This window comes from Amblyraja radiata, chromosome 17, assembly GCF_010909765.2.
Source record: "Amblyraja radiata isolate CabotCenter1 chromosome 17, sAmbRad1.1.pri, whole genome shotgun sequence".
NCBI lineage: Eukaryota > Metazoa > Chordata > Chondrichthyes > Rajiformes > Rajidae > Amblyraja > Amblyraja radiata.
The window spans coordinates 47,446,688-47,465,940 of NC_045972.1; the positions used below are offsets into that span (position 1 = coordinate 47,446,688).

A 19,253-nucleotide genomic window follows, 5' to 3' on the forward strand; every position below is an offset into this window, starting at 1 on the left:
GGATATCTTTACATATACTATTGACACATTATTTGCAAAATGTCATACTTCAGTGGCCTAAACCGTCATGGAATGGAGATATATTTCAAGAGTATTCTATAGCAGCTGCAATGGGCAAGTAGACACTAAATGCTGGAGTAACTCAGCAGGTTGGGCAGCATCTCTGGAGACATAGATGTGTGATGTTTTGGGTCAGGACCCTTCCTTAGACTGGTGGTATTGGGGAGACCCAGAAGCAAGAAAGGGGGGAACTGCATTTGGTCGCCTCTTCCATGGAGAGGCGGCTTTTCCCATGTCGCCTCCCTCGCGGGCTAACAGCGTGGATTGGAGCGGCCTTTTTCCGGAGTCGGGCCCGGAGTTTCAGCAGCGGGCGCAGCGTGGACATTTCATCGCGGAGCGGGCGAGCCCTTGCCGGGGGTCGCCAGACGGGAGCGCTCCGATCGCTGGCCCGCGGACTGTTACATCCTCAAGCCGCGAGAGAACGGATAGAGAGAGAAAGCAAAGGCTAACTGAAGTACCTGAAGTTACTCACCAACCCCCTTCCCACCTCTCCCACTAGCCTAATGTCCCCTGTCCCACTTAGGAAACCTGAACGGAAACCTCTGGAGACTTTGTGCCCCACCCAAGGTTTCCGTGCGGTTCCCGGAGGTTTTTGTCAGTCTCCCTACCTGCTTCCACTACCTGCAACCTCCGGCAACCACCTGCAACCTCCGGGAACCGCACGGAAACCTTGGGTGGGGCGCAAAGTCTCCAGAGGTTTCCGTTCAGGTTTCCTAAGTGGGACAGGGGCATTACTGTCTCCGCCTACATTCCATCTCTGTCCCGCCCCTGACACCAGTCTGAAGAAGGGTCTCGACCCGAAACGTCACCCATTCCTTCTCTCCATAGATACTACCTCACCCGCTGAGTTACTCCAGCATTTTGTGTCTACCTTCAAACGCATTTGCATACTTTGTGAAGAGTGAGTGATATTGGAGACATTTTTAATCATCTCCCATAACTCGGAGCCATTAGTATTCTACAAGTAACCTTTCAGAAGATTATTTCTCCATTCAACGGCCTTTACATTGGTACATCTCCTCAGGCAGAACAAGATAAAAAATACAATAAATTAAATCCACACACATTTATGCAACAGAAAAACTTTTGCAAGTTGCTTTTCAAAGATGTAATCAATATAATTTTTCAGCTGCCAGTTGTGTAGAAAGTTGAACATGCTTTCCAAATTCCATCTGGCCCTCCCCATCGAAACAAACCATTCATTTTATTGATTGTCCTGATACGTAATCTTCGCTCTTTAAACTAAACCCACAAACAATGGGAAATTGTCGCAAGCTTGTGGAAAATAGGTGAAGGTTGTGAAATGTGCTGAATATGGATAGTTCAGAAGCAGAATTAGGCCATTCTGCCCATCAAGTCTACTCCGTCATGGCTGATCTAAATCTCCCCCACAACCTCATTCTCCTACCGCCTCCCCATAACCCCTGAAAAAGTTGATTGAACTGACATGATTGAAAGAACCAGCACTGAAATAGGCCCTTCGGCCCACCGAGTCAATGCCGACCATCGATCGCTCGTTCACACTAGTTTGATGTTATGTTAGTTTAATGGACAGACGCCATTCAATCTACAAACCCGCATCTCTTTCAGAAGAAAACTGAAGCAGAGAAACATAGAAACATAGACAATAGGTGCAGGAGTAGGCTATTCGGCCCTTCGAGCCAGCACCACCATTCAATATGATCATGGCTGATCATCCATAATCAGTACCCCGTTCCTGCTTTCTCCCCATATCCCTTGATTCCGTTAGCCCTAAGAAACATAGCCCTAAGAGCTAAATCTAACTCTCTCTTGAAAACATCCAGTGAATTGGCCTCCACTGCCTTCTGTGGCAGAGAATTCCACAGATTCACAACTCTCTGGGTGAAAAAGTCTTTCCTCACCTCCGTTCTAAATGGCTTACCCCTTATTCTTAAACTGTGTGACCCCACTGGTTCTGGATTCCCCCAACATATTTCCTGCACCTAGCCTGTCCAATCCCTTAAGAATTTTAATATATGTTTCTATAAGATAGCCTCTCATCCTTCTAAATTCCAGCACCCGGAGGAAACCCACGCAGCCACTCAGAGAGCGTGCACACTCCACACAAACAGCGCCCGAAGCCAGGATCGAACCCAGGTCTCCGGCGTTGTGAGGCAGCGGCTCTACCCGCTGAGCCACCGTGCCACTCTTACTTGGCTGAGTAAAAGCAGGTAATTTATACAGTAGAAATGTCAGGTATTGATGTGCCGGCTTGACATTTGCATTACGCTCATCAACAACGCCAAGCGATTATTTCAGTCATAATTAATATTTTTTCATTAGCTGACTGTAATTCTTGGGGTCATTGAAGAGGAACACAATTTTCATTTAAATGTCACAGATGTTGCAATCACTTCCACTTCTTCCTCTAATATCTCTTATTTATTTAACCTTTTACATTTCAAAGATATGACCTTGCAATAACAGCCGACAATATTACATTTTACACCTTAACTGAGCGCTGGAAAGAGATTCGGGAGAGCATAAAATTACAAAATGATGTTCTTCTGTGTGTCTCGACCCGAAACGTCGCCCATTCCTTCGCTCCATAGATGCTGCCTCGCCCGCTGAGTTTCTCCAACATCTACGGAGCGAAGGAATAGGTGACGTTTCGGGTCGAGACCCTTCCGGGTCTCGACCCGAAACGTCACCTATTCCTTCGCTCCGTAGATGCTGCCTCGCCCGCTGAGTTTCTCCAGCATTTTTCAGATTCAGATTCAGATTCAGATTCAACTTTAATTGTCATTGTCAGTGTACAGTACAGAGACAACAAAATGTAGTCTACCTTCTTCACTGAAAGGTGCATTTACTTTAAGTAAATGTTTAAAGAAATGTATTGAAAAAACACTGCCTGTATTTCTGTGCAGACTCTCATATTCTCAGATATTTCTGCGGTGCTGTACAGATAGTGAATTATCTTCAGAAGCAGAACCAGTGTCTTTCAGGCAAATGGTTGTGTAATATGTGCATGGCTTGCTGTGACAGACGCAATGCCCTGAATGAATAATCAGTCGGCCTTTGTCAGTGCAGATTAAAAGTTCATCAGAACACCACAAGGTCTTGGAGGGGAGGATGCTCTTCAAACTGTGGAGCATCCTGGACAATACAGCTCACCCCCTCCATGACACACACTGGTCAACCTGAGGAGCACCTTCAGCAACAGACTGGTTCCACCAAGATGCAGCACAGAACGCCACAGGAGATCCTTCTTCCCCGTGGCTATCAAACTGTACAACCCCCCCCCCTCCCAATCTTTGCACATCTCCAATCCTTTCCACTCGTAACTTTAATTTCATGCTTCATGTATCTTGCGTTTTAGAACTGTTGGCAGATCAACTTCCCTCCTGGGATAAATACAGGTCTATCGTATCGTATCGTAGTAAAACACTCCATCTTTTCTCGGCTGATGGATGTTTACACTTCTAAATATACAGGTTTCATCTTTAAACTAAAAGACATTTCTCTGACAATTTTGCACTCTCTCAGTATTCGATTGAACTGTTGGCTGTGATTACAAGAGTCAAGAAAGGGGCACAGAGTGCTGGAGTAACTCAGTGGGTCAGGCAGCATCTGTGGAGAACATGGAGAGGTGACGTTTCACAGAGTGCTAGAGTAACTCAGCGGGTCAGGCAGCATCTGTGGAGAACATGGATAGGTGACGTTTCACAGAGTGCTGGAGTAACTCAGTGGGTCAGGCAGCATCTGTGGAGAACATGGATAGGTGACGTTTCACAGAGTGCTGGAGTAACTCAGCGGGTCAGGCAGCATCTGTGGAGAACATGGATAGGTGACCTTTTGGGTCAAGACCCAAGTAAGGGTGTTCTGTGAGAACCCTCTCTCACTGCGCCCCCTCTGTGAACCTCCTCAAGAGAACCAAGAGTGTTTAAATGTCATCTGTCCCAGCAACAAAACAATGGAATTCTTACTTGTGGAGATAGACACAAAATACTGGAGTAACTCAGTGGGTCAGGCAGCATCCCTGGAGAGAAGGAATGTGTGACATTTCTCATCAAGACCCTTCTGCAACTTAACACTCTTGCTAATTCAATCACACTCAAATAAATATATAATAATCAATAATACAATAAATAAATAACAGTAATATTAAGTAACCATTAGAGTGCAGAAACCAAAGTCCAAATTGCAACCAAATTCTACTACTGACTCCAAAGAGACTGACTCCAAGAAGTCCTTGATGGGTCAATTTGGGGGTATATTTGGGATGGCATTCAGCACCTTGTGTCCATAGATGCAGAGGTCCCAGAAGCACCACCAGATGATCATAGATGTTGAGTTAGTGATTAGGGTCATGTTGGTCGTTGGGAAGAAGTTGTTCTTGAGACTGGACGTCAACTTTTCAGACTCCTGTGACAGATACAAAATGCTGGAGTGACTCAGCGGGTCAGGCAGCATCTCTGGAGAGTTGGAATGTGCGACGCTTTGGGTCGAGACCCTTCTCCAGACTGGTTAGGGATAAGGGAAACGAGAGATATAGACGATGATGTGGAGAGATAAAGAACAATGAATAAAAGACATGCAAAAAAGTGACGATGATGTAGGCTGACTCCTGTACCTTCTTCCCGATGGCAGGAGTGAAATGAGAGTGTGGCCAGGGTGGTGTGGGTCCTTGATGATGCTGGCTGCCTTCTGACTGCTCTCTCAAGAGAATGTGAAGGTTCCTTTGGCATCATTTCAAAGAGTCAGAGAATTCTTGCAGTACCATGTCTGATATCTCTCCTCTGTCAACATCATGAAGAGAAATTAAATTGGCATCAATTGGTATTTTGTGGTGTGCAAACCTCCTGTGCCCTTTTGCATATTTCAAAGCGATTCACAGCTCGTGAAGCACATTTGATTCATTAATGTTGGACACGTTGCAGCCAATCTCCGCATCTCAAAATCCGGCAAATGGCAAAATATTGATGCAGGTGCTGGTTTATATCGAAGATGGGCACAATCTGCTGGAGCAACTCAGTGGGTCAGGCAGCATCTCTCCAGCTAAAAAATAGTTTGGTTTAGTTTAGTTTGTTGTCACGTGTACTGAGGTGAAGTGAAAAGCTGTTGTTGCCTGCTAACCAGTCTGCAGGAAGACAAAACATCACTACAATCGAGCCATTTACAGTGTTTAGATGCATCATGATAAGGGAATAATGTTTAGTGCAAGGTAAAGCCAGCAAAGTCCGATCAGGGATAGTCCGAGGGTCACCAATGAGGTAGATAGTAGTTCAGCGCTGCTCTCTGGTTGTGGGAGGATGGTTCAGTTGCCTGATAACAGCTGGGAAGAAACTGTCCCGGAATCTGGAGGTGTGCGTTTTCACACTTTTATACCTGTTGCCTGATGGGAGGGGAGAAGAGGGAGTGGCCAGGGTGCGACTTGTCCTTGATTATTGCTGCTGGCCTTGCCGAGGCAGCGTGAGGTATAAATGGAATCAATAGTAGGGAGGTTGGTTTGTGTGGTCAGGTCTGAAGAAGGGTTCTGACCCGCAACGTCACCTATTCCTTTCCTCCAGGGATGCGGGCTGACCTGCTGAGTTACTCCAGCAGTTTGTGTCTATCTTTAGCAAAATAGTGATGACAGGTTAAGGTGGATGTTTCTTCATGGCGTTGGTTGAGGGACAGATGTTAAAGTCCTGTCCCACGGTACGAGTTCATTCCAAGAGTTCTCCCGAGTTTGCCCTGATTCGAACTCGGAGATTTACGGTAATGGCCGCTCGTCGGTACTCGGTGCTCTCGTGGACATTTTTCATCATGTTGAAAAATCTTCACGAGTCTTCCCGTGCTTACCTGCCGCTAGCGAGTCTTCCCGAGTACCTGCCGTTAGCGCTAAGAGACGTCCCCGAGCTCCGACGTACCCGCTACGTTCATTCTCCGTGCTTACAATGAGTTTGATTTTTTTTAAACTCGGGAGAGCTCTTGGAATGAACTCGCACCGTGGGACAGGGCTATGAGTTGTGATATCACAAGCGTGCCCATTTCATTGAGATTGTGAGGTGGTGCTGTTTACATTGAGCTTCTGGGACCTCTGCATCCATGGACACAAGGTGCCCAATGCCATCCCAAATATTCCCTCCAATTTGAGCTGCCAAGGACTTCAAAGAGTCGGTAGGGTAATGTCAACGCCTCCTTGAAAACATATAGAATTTTTACCAATTTATGAGTCAAGACTTTTGTCATTTTGATATAAAGATGTTAAATTCAAAACTCACTTTCTGCGTGATGAATACAAGGCGCTTATTTTTTCTTTGACAAAACTGGGAAGAATCTGTCTGTCTCATTGTTGAAGCTGAACGGGGATTGTGCCAAAGACAGAAATGATTCATGTAATTGGGACAAAGACATTGCATCAACAATGCGACTTCAATCATTTGTAAAGGGCAATGTGGAAATATTCCGTTTATAAAGAACGGGATTAGGGATTAGGATATGAATCATATGCTTATTCACAGAGAGCATTGAACAGTAGAGTACAGGAACAGGCTCTTCAGCCCACATCATGCCAAACATCATGCCAGGTTCAACTAATCTCCTCCAAAGGGCCTGTCCCACTTGCCAATTTTTTTCGGCAACTGTCGGCATCATTGACTGACGTATCAGGTCACCAAAAAATTCGCGGCGTGACACAGCGTGACGCAGCGTGATGACGTGTGACACGTGGTGAATTTTCAAATGTCGCAACATTTTTTTTGTCCCCGCTGGATTTTGAAATATTCAAAATCTTTTGGTGACACTGATATGATGCCGGCAGTCACCGAACAAAATCTCCAAGTGGAACAGGCCCTGAACTGCACCTGATCCATTTCCCTCCATTTCCTACATATTCACACGCCTCGCTAAACACCACTCTCGTATCAGCCTTTACCACCACCACCACCAGTGCTTTCCAGGCACTCACCACCATCTGTGTAAAAAAACCTGCCCCACACATCTTTAAACTTTGCTCCCTCAACTTAAAGCTATACCCTCGAGACCCTTAAAGCTATACACTCGAGTTCAGGTTAGTTTATTGTAACATGTACCGAGGTACAGTGAAAAGCTTTGTATCTGATATTTTCACTCTGGGGAAATAAAGTTCTAAAGGGCCTGTCCCACTTACACAACTTTTTCGGCCATTGCCGGCACCCGTCATAGGTCGTTACAGGTCGCCGAAAATTTCCAACGTTGAAAATCCAGAACAAGGTGCGACTCTTTGGGTGACTACTCACGACCATACAGGCTTCACCCCACGACATGTCGCCAGGGTGTCGCCTGTATGGTCGTGAGTCGTCTCCTAGTCAGCCAAAGAGTAGTAGCGCCATTCTGGTCACCACTGGATTTTCAACATGTTGAAAATTTTCGGCAACCTATGATGGGTGCCGGCAGCCATCGAAAAAGTCACGTAAGTGGGACAGGCCCTTAACTGTCTAGAACTTCAAAGAGTCAGTAGGATAATGTCAAAGTCTCCTGGAAAATATGTAGAAATATATTACTGTGTGACTTTCATTGTTTTCATGTACGATCAGGTCTTCCCCCACTCACATCGACATCTTTGTTCAATGCTGTGTCCCACATGGTAAATTAGTACATCACACGCTGGATGTGGAGAGGATGTTTCCACTAGTGGGAGAGTCTAGGACTAGAGGGCACAGCCTCAGAATTAAAGGACGTTCTTTTAGGAAGGAGATGGGGAGAAATGTCTTTAGTCAGAGGGTGGTGAATCTGTGGAATTCCTTGCCGCAGACGGCTGTGGAGGCCAAGTCAGTGGATATTTTTAAGTTGTTTTGTGCGGGTGTCAGGGGTTATGGGGAGAGGGCAGGAGAATGGGGTTGAGAGGGAGAGATAGATCAGCCACGATTGAACGGCAGAGTAGACTTGATGGGCCGAATGGCCTAATTCTGCTCCTATCACTTATGATCTTATGACTAATGGTTCTCTGAAATTCTCTTCTTCAAAAATTGGTGGATGTAATCTTTGTATGTCTAAAGCTTCTTTTTAGTCAGACCACTGAACAAACTACTGTATGTGGTTTGTACCTTTGTTAGGTTCCTAAACATGGGCTCAACAAATTGATATGTTATTTGTGTCCCCTTCATGACCCAAACGACCCCCAGAGGGGGTCACCAACCCTAGGTTAAGAACCACTGAGTTAGACTGAGTCAGACATCAGTCTGAAGAAGGGTTTCGGCCCGAAACGTCGCCTATTTCCTTCGCTCAATAGATGCTGCTGCACTCGCTGAGTTTCTCCAGCATTTTTGTGTACCACTGAGTTAGACTGATGTCCGATCTTCAGTGAAGTCTTTACTATTCAATGCCACTCTCCTGGAGCTGCAGAATGTTTTAAAGGTTCAATGGCAAGGCATTAATGTGCAAAATCAGAGTTTTTAACAGGCTTCACATTGAGCCAGTTTTTGTAGGATTGCACAAACCAGTACTAATATTCCTTTCCTGTTTTTTGTTGATGTACGACTAATTTTCCCACGTCTCCTTATTCCACACCAGACATCAGAAGAGAAAAATACTGCTATTGTCTATTTCCTGATTGGTCACAGAGTGCTGCATCGGCTACATGTATACATGGGCTTGGCTCTCCGCTGCCTCCCAGTGGTCACAGTTGTCAATGGCAGGGAGGAATCACCGCACACAATGAATGCCCGCATGTATGAATAGCACCTTTTAACAATTATTGTCAAAAACTGTGCGCCGTGCTCAAAATCCCACGACCACTTGTAACAGGCTGAGAGGTGAGACAGATTAAAATGAAAAACAGATATCAGAACAAAACTCCAACCATTACCTCCCCATTTTTAGAACATTGAACAGTACAACACAGCGGTAGAGTTGCTGCCTCACAGCGCCGGTGACCCGGGTTCGATCCTGACTACGGGTGCTGTCTGTACGGAGTTTGCATGTTGACCTGCGTGGGTTTTCTCTGGATGCTCCGGTTTCCTCCCACACTCCAAAGACGTGCAGGTTTGTAGGTTAATTGGCTTTGGTATATTTACAAATTATCCCTCGCGTGTGTAGGATAGTGTTAGTGTGCAGGGATCGCTGGACATAGAAACATAAAAAATAGGTGCAGGGGTAGGCCATTCGGCCCTTTGAGCCAGCACCGCCATGCAATATGATCATGGCTGATCATCTAAAATCAGTACCCCGTTCCTGCTTTTTCCTTGGACGGCATGGACACGGTAGGGGGGCCTGTTTCCGTGCTGTATCTCTGAACTAAACTAAACTAAACTAAGCTGAACAGTACCACACAAGAATAGGCTCCTTGGCCCACTATATACTTCTATCTAGTTCTCCTCTCAACCTCCGGCATGCTAGAGTAGACAATCAAGAGATTCAAGAGAGTTTATTGTCATGTGTCCCAGATAGGACAATGAAATTCTTGCTTTGCTTCAGCACAACAGAATATAGTAGGCATGAATACAGAACAGATCAGTGTGGCCATATACCATTGTATAAATATATACACACATGAATAAATAAAACAGATAAAGTGCAAATAAACTGATAATAGGCTATTAATGTTCAGAGTTTTGTTTCAGTTGAGTTCAATAGCCTGATGGCTGTGGGGAAGTAGCTATTCCTGAACCTGGTCGTTGCAGTCTTCAGGCTCCTGTACCTTCTACCTGAAGGTAGCGGGGAGATGAGTGTGTGGCCAGGATGGTGTGGGTCCTTGATGATGCTGCCAGCCTTTTTGAGGCAGCGACAGCGATAGATCCCCTCGATGGTGGGGAGGTCAGAGCCGATGATGGACTGGGTTCCACCCCAAGTTTGTTCCACCTCTCCCTGCAGCTCAACATCATCATCATCAACATCATCATCATCATCATCATCATCATCATCATCATCATCATCATCATCATCATCATCATCATCATCATCATCATCGTTGTAAACAGCGGGCACGGTGCCTTACAATGCCGTGTACGACAGTGATCGCAACTTCTACTGAAGTGTGGATGGCCGTTGGCTCGCTAGAAGCTCATCCGCCCTTTGACAGGTCTTGATTTTGGTCCTGCTGGGGGTCCACAGCCCCCTCCTCACCTGGCAAACCAGGTGGGGGAGACGGTTTAGTCGCCGACTATCCGACCATGGAGATTACATGGTACCCGTGGCTGGGGGAACTCCCCACCGACCTGACCTGAGCTAATACCTCTAATCCAGGCAGCGTTCTGCTAATCCTCCTCTGTATCCTCTCCAAAGCCTCCGCATCCTTCCTGTAATGGGGCGACCAGAACGGCTCGCAATGCTCCATAGATGCTGCTGCACCCGCTGAGTTTCTGCAGCATTTTTGTCCACCTGCGCACAATGCTCCAAGTTTCACTGTGTCTTTGCCAATCACATGTTCCCATCTCCCACCCCATAACATTCCACATTCACCATATTCAATGGTTGACCTTGGTTTTGGATAGAATGGGCCTTCATTTTTCATGCACCCTCGCGCATATTCTCTCCCTATTTCCAATTAGGATTAGAAATGTCACATAATCTCATGGATGAGATTCCAGGGCCATTCATTTAGGGAGATAAATTTTGGAAGGGATATATTTTGTTCAATTTCATTATCGGATACAAGTATTTACAACAAAAAAAATACAACTCCATCTGAGTTCCTCCAGCACTTTGTACTTGGCTCAAGATTCTAGCGTCTGCAGTTTCTTGTCATAGAGTCATACAGCCAGGAAACAGGCTCTTCGGCCCAACTTGGCCATGCCGACTAAGATGCCCCATCTATGCTAGTCCCACCTGCCCGCGTTTGTCCAATATCCCTCTAAAGCTTTCGTGTACATGTACCTGGAATGTTTTAAATCTTTTCCAGTACCTCTTTATCAGGAGTACTACAAATGAATGGTGTTCATTATTGTCATTTGCTTAATTGATATCATTATAGTTTTGACTTGAAGATGTTCAAGCCTTCTAACAGAATTAACCGCCTCAAACTTTATGTCATTAAGGTGAAATCCTGCTAATTCAATGCCTTTGACAAACAGGAAGTGTACGGGATATTAGAACAAGAAGACCGACACTTCAAAAGTTGCAAGCCACAAGAATTTACAAAATGATTGAAAGGTTTTAGCACTTTTATTCCAATTGTTACTGATATATTTTTCGCTACTTCACATTTCTTTGTAATGCATCCCATCCTATTTCATTATTCCACTTTTACAATTTCAAATCCCATTTACTTTTACACTTAAATCTATTTGTGTGATCCTATTTACGGTATAAAGTGACTATTTCTGCCAGCTCTTTCTCATTCGCTCCCTACACACTAGGGGACAATTTACAGTGCCAATTAACTTACAAAGCCGCACGTCTTTAGGATGTGGGATGAAACCAGAGCACCCGGAGGAAACCCCCACGCAGTCACTGGGAGATCGTGCAAACTCCACACAGACAGCGTCCGAGGTCAGAACTTTAGACCTTGTATACTCAGTCTGAAGAAGGGTCCCGACCTGAAACTTCTCATGTCTGTGTTCTCCAGCACTTGTGACAATTCTCAATATAAAATTTTCACCAGTGAAGCACATGGAATTTCTCCTGTAATTTCAAATCTTTTGACGTGTAGCAAATGGCAACAAGTGCAAGGGGTTAATGAGCAATATTGAGCTAGTGCAGCAGAATGCATCTAGCAATATTAGAACAACTCGTCTCAGAGTGCACATTCAAACTTCAACTCACAACCCTCGGCAAAAGTATCAATATATTTAAAAATAATGGATTTATATGGTTCCTATCACCATTACAAAATGCTTCACATCCAATTAAGCATAATTCATGGTACACAGATGACTCGATGGCTTTGAATTGTAACTTCCATTGCACCAGAATTCCAAATGGAGATTTTTTTCTGAACTGTTCAAATAGCTTCTTCTAGCCTCTATCTAATAAGGGGAAGCTGGATCTCGGCTGATCAGTAGGACCCGCACCGCCCACGTTTCTGACTGTGAGTGGTTGACTCTGTACTGAATGGAGTTCATGGCCTGCACATCCCTCCAGATGAACCAAACCATCCCTGGGCTCCGGATGGTGAGAAAGTAGAGTTGCTGCCTCACTGCGCCAGAGACCCGGCTCCATTCTGACCCTGGGTGCTGTCTGCATGGAGTTTGCACGTTCTTCCTGTGACTCTAGTTTCTCCCGGGTGCTCCGGTTTCCTCCCACATTCCAAAGACGTACAGGTTTGTAGCTAAATTGGCTTCTAAATTGCCCTCAGCGTGTAGTGAAGTGGGTAGATAAAAATGCTGGAGAAACTCAGCGGGTGAGGCAGCATCTATGGAGCGAAGGAATAGGTGACGTTCCTGAAGAAGCGCCTCTAACCACCATGTTTAAAACTGTTACACAATCCATTTTATTTTATTTGCCAGGCCATCATTTGAAATTCTCTTTACATATGTTCGTCATACCTTCTAGAATAATAGAATCAATGCAAACTAATGTACACCTTGGGAATTACTGGAGCTGCTGTTTGTGACTTCAATTGTCATTGATCCTGAAAGCTGTGTTGTTTTAAAGTATGATAAACAACCTGCTCCATCATAAGTTATAGGAGTAGAATTAGGCCATTCGACCCATCGAGTCCACTCCACCACTCAATCATGGCTGATCTCAGCCGCCTAATCCCATTTTCCTGCCTTCTCCCCATAACCCTTAACACCCATTCTATTCAAGAATTTGTCCATCTCCACCTTAAAAATCTCCACTGACTTGGCCTCCACCACCCTCTGTTCCACAAAGAGTTCCACAGATTATGATAAGGGTCTCGACACGACACGTCACCTATTCCTTCGCTCCATAGATGCTGCCTCACCCGCTGAGTTTCTCCAGCATTTTTGTCTACCTTCGATTTTTCCAGCATCTGCAGTTCTTTCTTAATGATGAGGAAGTGGGATAACTTAGAAATTAACTTGAAAAAATAACTTAGAACAAGTGTGAACGGGAGGTCGAAGGTCAATGTGGACTCAGTGGGCTGATGAGCCTGTTTCATTCTGTATTTCGAAACTAAACTAAACTAAACCAAACTAACCGTAGCTATCTTCCAACCCTTGCTAATTTCAACAGTCAGTTTCCAAACCAGATCCTTTCAACAGAATTCAATAAGCCACTGGTGACCTATATCTATTTCACCATAACTGTCCATGAATAATGGCTGCTATTTGGTTTAGGACAGCAACCTAGAAAGTTTAGAGGATTAGGTTTATTATTCTGCAGTTGTACAGAGCTCTAGTGAGACCACACCTGGAGTATTGTGTGCAGTTTTGGTGCCCTAATTTGAGGAAGGACATTCTTGCTATTGAGGGAGTGCAGTGTAGGTTTACAAGGTTAATTACCGGGATGGCGGGACTGTCATATGCTTAGAGAATGGAGCGGCTGGGCTTGTACACTCTGGAGTTCAGAAGGATGCGAGGGGATCTTATTGAAACGTATAAGATTGTTAAGGGTTTGGACACGCTAGAGGCAGGAAACATGTTCCCGATGTTGGGGGAGCACAGAACCAGGGGCCACAGTTTAAGAATAAGGAGTAAACCATTTAGAACGGAGACGAGGAAAACACTTTTTCTCACAGAGAGTGGTGAGTCTGTGGAATTCTCTGCCTCAGAGGGCGGTGGAGGCGGGTTCTCTGGATCCTTTCAAGAGAGAGCTAGATAGGGCTCTTAAAAATAGCGGAGTCAGGGGATATGGGGAGAAGGCAGGAATAGTTAGGGGATTGGGGATGATCAGCTATGATCACATTAAATGGCAGTACTGGCTAGAAGGGCCGAATGGCCTACTCCTGCACCTATTGTCTATTATAGGTGCACTGAGGTGCAGTGAAAAGCTTTGTTTTGCATGCAATGTTTTTCCACACAAAGGGTGGTGGGTGTATGCAACGAGCTGCCAGAGGAGGTAGTTGAGGCTGGGACTATCCCAACACTTAAGAAGCAGTTAGACAGGTGCATGGATAGGACAGGTTTGGAGGAATATCGACCAAATGCTGGCAGGTGAGAATAGTGTAGCTGGGACATGTTGGCCAGTGTTGGGCAAGTTGGGCAGAAGGGCCTGTTTCTACACTGTATCACTCTATGACTCTAGGCTGTCCAAACAGATCAGATAATACTGCACATAAATATAATCGATTCAAACTCAAGTACAATTGGTAACAATTCCCATTTTCCTGCCTTTGCCCAATATCCCTCAGGCTCCAATAAATTATTTCCCATCTTACCTTAAACCTCCGCCCCCTGTTCTTCATTCCCCTACGCTGGGTACAAGAACTCTGTGCATTCACCCTATCTATTCTCAGGATTTTATGCACTTCTATAAGGTCACCTCAGCCTTCTGCGCTCCAAGCCATAAAGTCCAAGCCTGCCCAACAGTCGATTTGTATGTAGTATCTGATTGTATAAACAAATATATACACACAGATATACAGTTCCTATAGCTGATTTATGTGGAATATTTGACTGTAAAATGTACATATATATAATAGTCCTTGTAGCTGATGCATGTATGATATTTGACTGTATACATGCGCACACACACACATAACACTCTATATAGCTGTTGTGTGTGACATATGAGTGTATAAATGTACACACACAGACAGTATATATATTCTTAGTAGGCCCCCCTCGGTCCTGGTCGGATGCAAGCCTGGGCGATGTCATATGGAGGACAGGCTGTTGCCCATGCAGCACGTCCCCCCTCTCCACGTCGCTGATCGATCCAAAGGAACAGCAGGGCCGTAACAGTTTGGCACCAGCGCCGTCGCAGGAGCTGCCAGAGCGAGGTTGTAGACAACGACAAACTGCCTTAGGGGCTCCGACTCCAGATTTTCTTGAGCCTTTTCCATGACTGCATATGGCCACAAGGCAGTGGAGGTTTTAAATCAGAGTTTTCCCTCTCCTTGATGGACTGCCTTCCCAGGCTGACGAGCCCCATCTGCCCGGGGGGGGGGGGGGGGGGTTAGGGGAAGGGTGAGGGTGTGTCTAACTATACATATGTATATTATATATATATATATATAGACATATACATACCCCATGAGCCTATCTATCTATATTTATACTCCCCGTAAGCCTGTTAAACTATACATATATATACACACACACACATATATATATATGTATATACACCCCATGAGCCTATCTTTATCTGAATACACCATGAACCTATCTAACTATACGCATATATATATACACACATATTTATACACACACACACATATATATATGTGTGTGTGTATATGTGTATATATATATGTGAGAGTGCATATATGTACGTGTGTGTGTATATATATATATATATATACACACGTACATATATGCACTCTCACATATACACACACATATATACACACACACATATACACATATATATGCATATACACACATATATACACATATATATGCACATATGCACACATGTGTATATATATATATGTACATATATAATATATGTACACACATACATACACAATATGTATGTACATATATACACATAGTATGTATACATACACACACACGTATACACATATATATACACATATATACACACACATATATACACATAGTATGTATACATACACACACACGTATACACATATATATACACATATATACACACACATATATACACATAGTATGTATACATACACACGTACACATATATACACACACATATATACACACACAATATATACATGTACACTCCATGCCCCTCCCATGACCAGCCCGAGGCCCCGCCCCGCGGGTGACGCGCTGCGCGGCGAGTGTGACGCCACGTCCGGTCCCGCCCCCGCCCGCCGGCGCCGCTCGAGCAGCTTCCTCCCCGCACGATGGCGTCTGTGGCCGACACCAAGCTCTACGACATCCTGGGCGTCCCCGCCGCCGCCACCGACAACGAGCTCAAGAAGGTGGGCGCGAGTCCCCGCGTCCCGGTGTCCCGGTGTGGGTGGGTGGGTGGGGGCCGTGAGGGGGGGGGGGCAGCGGCGGCGGCGGGGGAGGGTGAGGGGGGAGAAGCCTGACCGGCTAGGCCGCGGCTGCGGTTACGGCCCGGTCACCCGGCGGGGAGGAGGGAGAGAGGAGTGGGTGGGGGGGGGCACAGAGAGAGACGGAGAGGTCGCTCAACCCCCGCACCATTGCGAGGATCGGCGCCGCCGCCGCTCAACCCGACACCGCGGCACCATTTTGTCGGCTGTCACCGCACGTCCCCCCCCCCCCCCCCGCTCCATCCAGGGGAGACTGTGCCCCCCCCCCCCCCCCCCCCCCGCTCCATCCAGGGGAGACTGTGCCCCCCCCCCCCCCGCCCGCTCCATCCAGGGGAGACTGTGCCCCCCCCCCACCCCCGCTCCATCCAGGGGAGACTGTGCCCCCCCCCCCTCCCGCTCCATCCAGGGGAGACTGTGCCCCCCCCCCCCGCCCGCTCCATCCAGGGGAGACTGTGCCCCCCCCCCACCCCCGCTCCATCCAGGGAGACTGTGCCCCCCCCCCCCCCGCTCCATCCAGGGGAGACTGTGCCCCCCCCCCCCCCGCCCGCTCCATCCAGGGGAGACTGTGCCCCCCCCCCACCCCCGCTCCATCCAGGGGAGACTGTGCCCCCCCCCCCACCCCCCCGCTCCATCCAGGGGAGACTGTGCCCCCCCCCCCCCGCCCGCTCCATCCAGGGGAGACTGTGCCCCCCCCCCACCCCCGCTCCATCCAGGGGAGACTGTGCCCCCCCCCCCACCCCCGCTCCATCCAGGGGAGACTGTGCCCCCCCCCCCCCCCCCCCCGCTCCATCCAGGGGAGACTGTGCCCCCCGCCCGCTCCATCCAGGGGAGACTGTGCCCCCCCCCCCTCCCGCTCCATCCAGGGGAGACTGTGCCCCCCGCCCGCTCCATCCAGGGGAGACTGTGCCCCCCCCCCCCCCCCCGCTCCATCCAGGGGAGACTGTGCCCCCCGCCCGCTCCATCCAGGGGAGACTGTGCCCCCCCCCCCTCCCGCTCCATCCAGGGGAGACTGTGCCCCCCCCCCCCACCCCCGCTCCATCCAGGGGAGACTGTGCCCCCCCCCCACCCCCGCTCCATCCAGGGGAGACTGTGCCCCCCTCCCCACCTTGAGCGGCCGATGTTTCCCTCACAACCACACCAAACCTATCCCGATCCTTTCTTCTCCCTCCCCCCCTCCCCATTGAGGAGTGACTGTGTCCCTGTCTCTTCCCCCCCCCCCCATTGTGCCCCCCCCCCAATCTACCTCATTAAGGGAAGACTGTGTCTCCCCCACCCCCTCCTTTCACCCGCCACCGTGAGCGGCGGATGTTTCCCTCATCCACACCAAACCTGCCCCGATCCTTTCTTCTCCCCCCTTCCCCCCCCCCCCACACACACACAGAGGGGTGACTGTGCCCTCCTCACTCTTACCCCCCCCCCCCCATTGAGGATTGATTGTGTCCCTCTCTCTTCCCCTGCCCCATTGTGCCCCCCCCCCCATCTACCCCATTAATGGGTGACTGTGCCCCAAATTGTGGGGTGACTGTCCCTCACTCTTCCCCCCCCCCCCCCACATTGAGGGGTGTTTGTGTCCCTCTCTCTTCCCCCCCCCCCGCCCTGCCCCATTGTGCCCCCCCCCCTTCTCACCCAACCCTGAGCGGCCAATGTGCCCCCCCCCCCCCTCTCTATTCAGAGGAGTCTGTGGCCCCATCTTCCCCTCGCCATCGAGGAGCCACTGTGCCCCCACTCCTCCCCGCCACCCTAAGAGACGACGATGTTTCTTCTCCTAACCCAACCCTTTGAGTTTTGACCCCCCTTGAGCAGCCACTATCCACCCTCGGCCATTGTGCCCCCCCAACCCAACCCTATTAAGGGGTGACTGTCGCCACTTCTCCCTCCACCGAGGGGCCAATGTTCCCTTCTCTTACCACCACCCCCTCCCCCCCTCATCAAGGGGCTTACTGCACCCACCTAACTGTGTCCCCTCCCCCCGTTCACTGACAGGATCTGGGTGATTTTACAGAGGCCAGCATTGATTAGCTTTCCCTACCTAATGCCTTGAGAAGGTGTTGAGCTTGGTCCCCTTGGTGATGGGGATTCCACTGTTATTGGGTAGAGAGATTAAAGATATTGATATATCTTTAGTGTTTAAGAAGGAACTACAGATGCTGGAAAATTGAAGGTAGACAACAGGTAGAAATGTTGCCTATTTCCTTCGCTCCATAGATGCTGCTGCACCCGCTGAGTTTCTCCAGCACTTTTGTCTACCTTTGATGGATCTTTATCTGTGTGTAAAGCATTCCCATGTCAACATCTTTTGTGTTCATCACTAGCCTGACTTAGAATCATATTGTCATTCATCTGACATTGGGTCAAATATAGTGAAGTAGTGGGAGGACCTTAGCCATAGAAACTTCCGTTCTTCAAGGAGACAGCTGGTCTCTTCTTTCTCTGTGCAAATAGGAATGTGTAACAAATTCTGGCTTTGGCAATGATGCCCGTAACTGTGAATAGCACTACTCCTAAATTTGTTTGGGGTTAGATTGTTTAGAAATAATTACTGATGTTTCATTTACTAAATTGTTTTTTGAAAAAAGCAAACAGGAACACAGCATGTCAGGCAGCATCTGTGGAGGGAAATGGACAGATGATGATGTGGGTCAGGACTTGGCATACTAGGGGGAAATGGCCTAGCATTGAAACACCATTTAACCCAACCTGAAATGACGTTTATCCACTCCCATTCACAGATGCGCTTTGTTCTTCTGAGTTCCTCCAGCAGTTTTTTGCTCAAGATTCCATCATCGGCAGTATTTTGTGTCTCTAAATTGTTTTTCCAGTTTAATGATGCTTTAAGTTTCAGGCCATGAGGAAACCATTGATAACTGAATCTCTTGAGTGAGATTCTATCCTCAATGTACTCTAAACCCCAGCTAATCCAAAAACCCCAGCTAATCCAAAACTACTGCACAAGTCTTTCTGCCCCATAAGTCTTAACATGGATATGGCTGCACACCATTTGCAATTTAAATTTCCTTATGTGAGAGTTGCCTAGGAGTAAACTATATTCCGACAACGTTTCCCTTTTTTCTCCTAACTTCAGCACTTCATCCATTCTTTATTGTTCTGTCCGAATGCCCTCCAATGCCTTTGGTAGCTACATGATTTTAGCTATCGAAATCTGTAGCTTTCAGTTTCTCCATCCCTTAAAAAAAAATGTTTTGCCTTGAACATGACTCATTAA

General features: G+C 47.4%; 1 protein-coding gene across 1 annotated transcript in view; it reads left to right on the forward strand.

Annotated features, from left to right (window-relative positions):
- The first annotated feature begins 15,809 nt into the window (after positions 1 to 15,809).
- Positions 15,810 to 19,253, forward strand: part of dnaja2 (DnaJ heat shock protein family (Hsp40) member A2) — a 28,296-nt gene continuing 24,852 nt past the window's right edge. Inside the window, exon 1 of the mRNA XM_033036405.1 lies at positions 15,810 to 15,955. Coding sequence (XP_032892296.1) covers positions 15,878 to 15,955 — 78 coding nt within the window. The 5' untranslated portion in view covers positions 15,810 to 15,877. The remainder of the gene's footprint in view (positions 15,956 to 19,253) is intronic.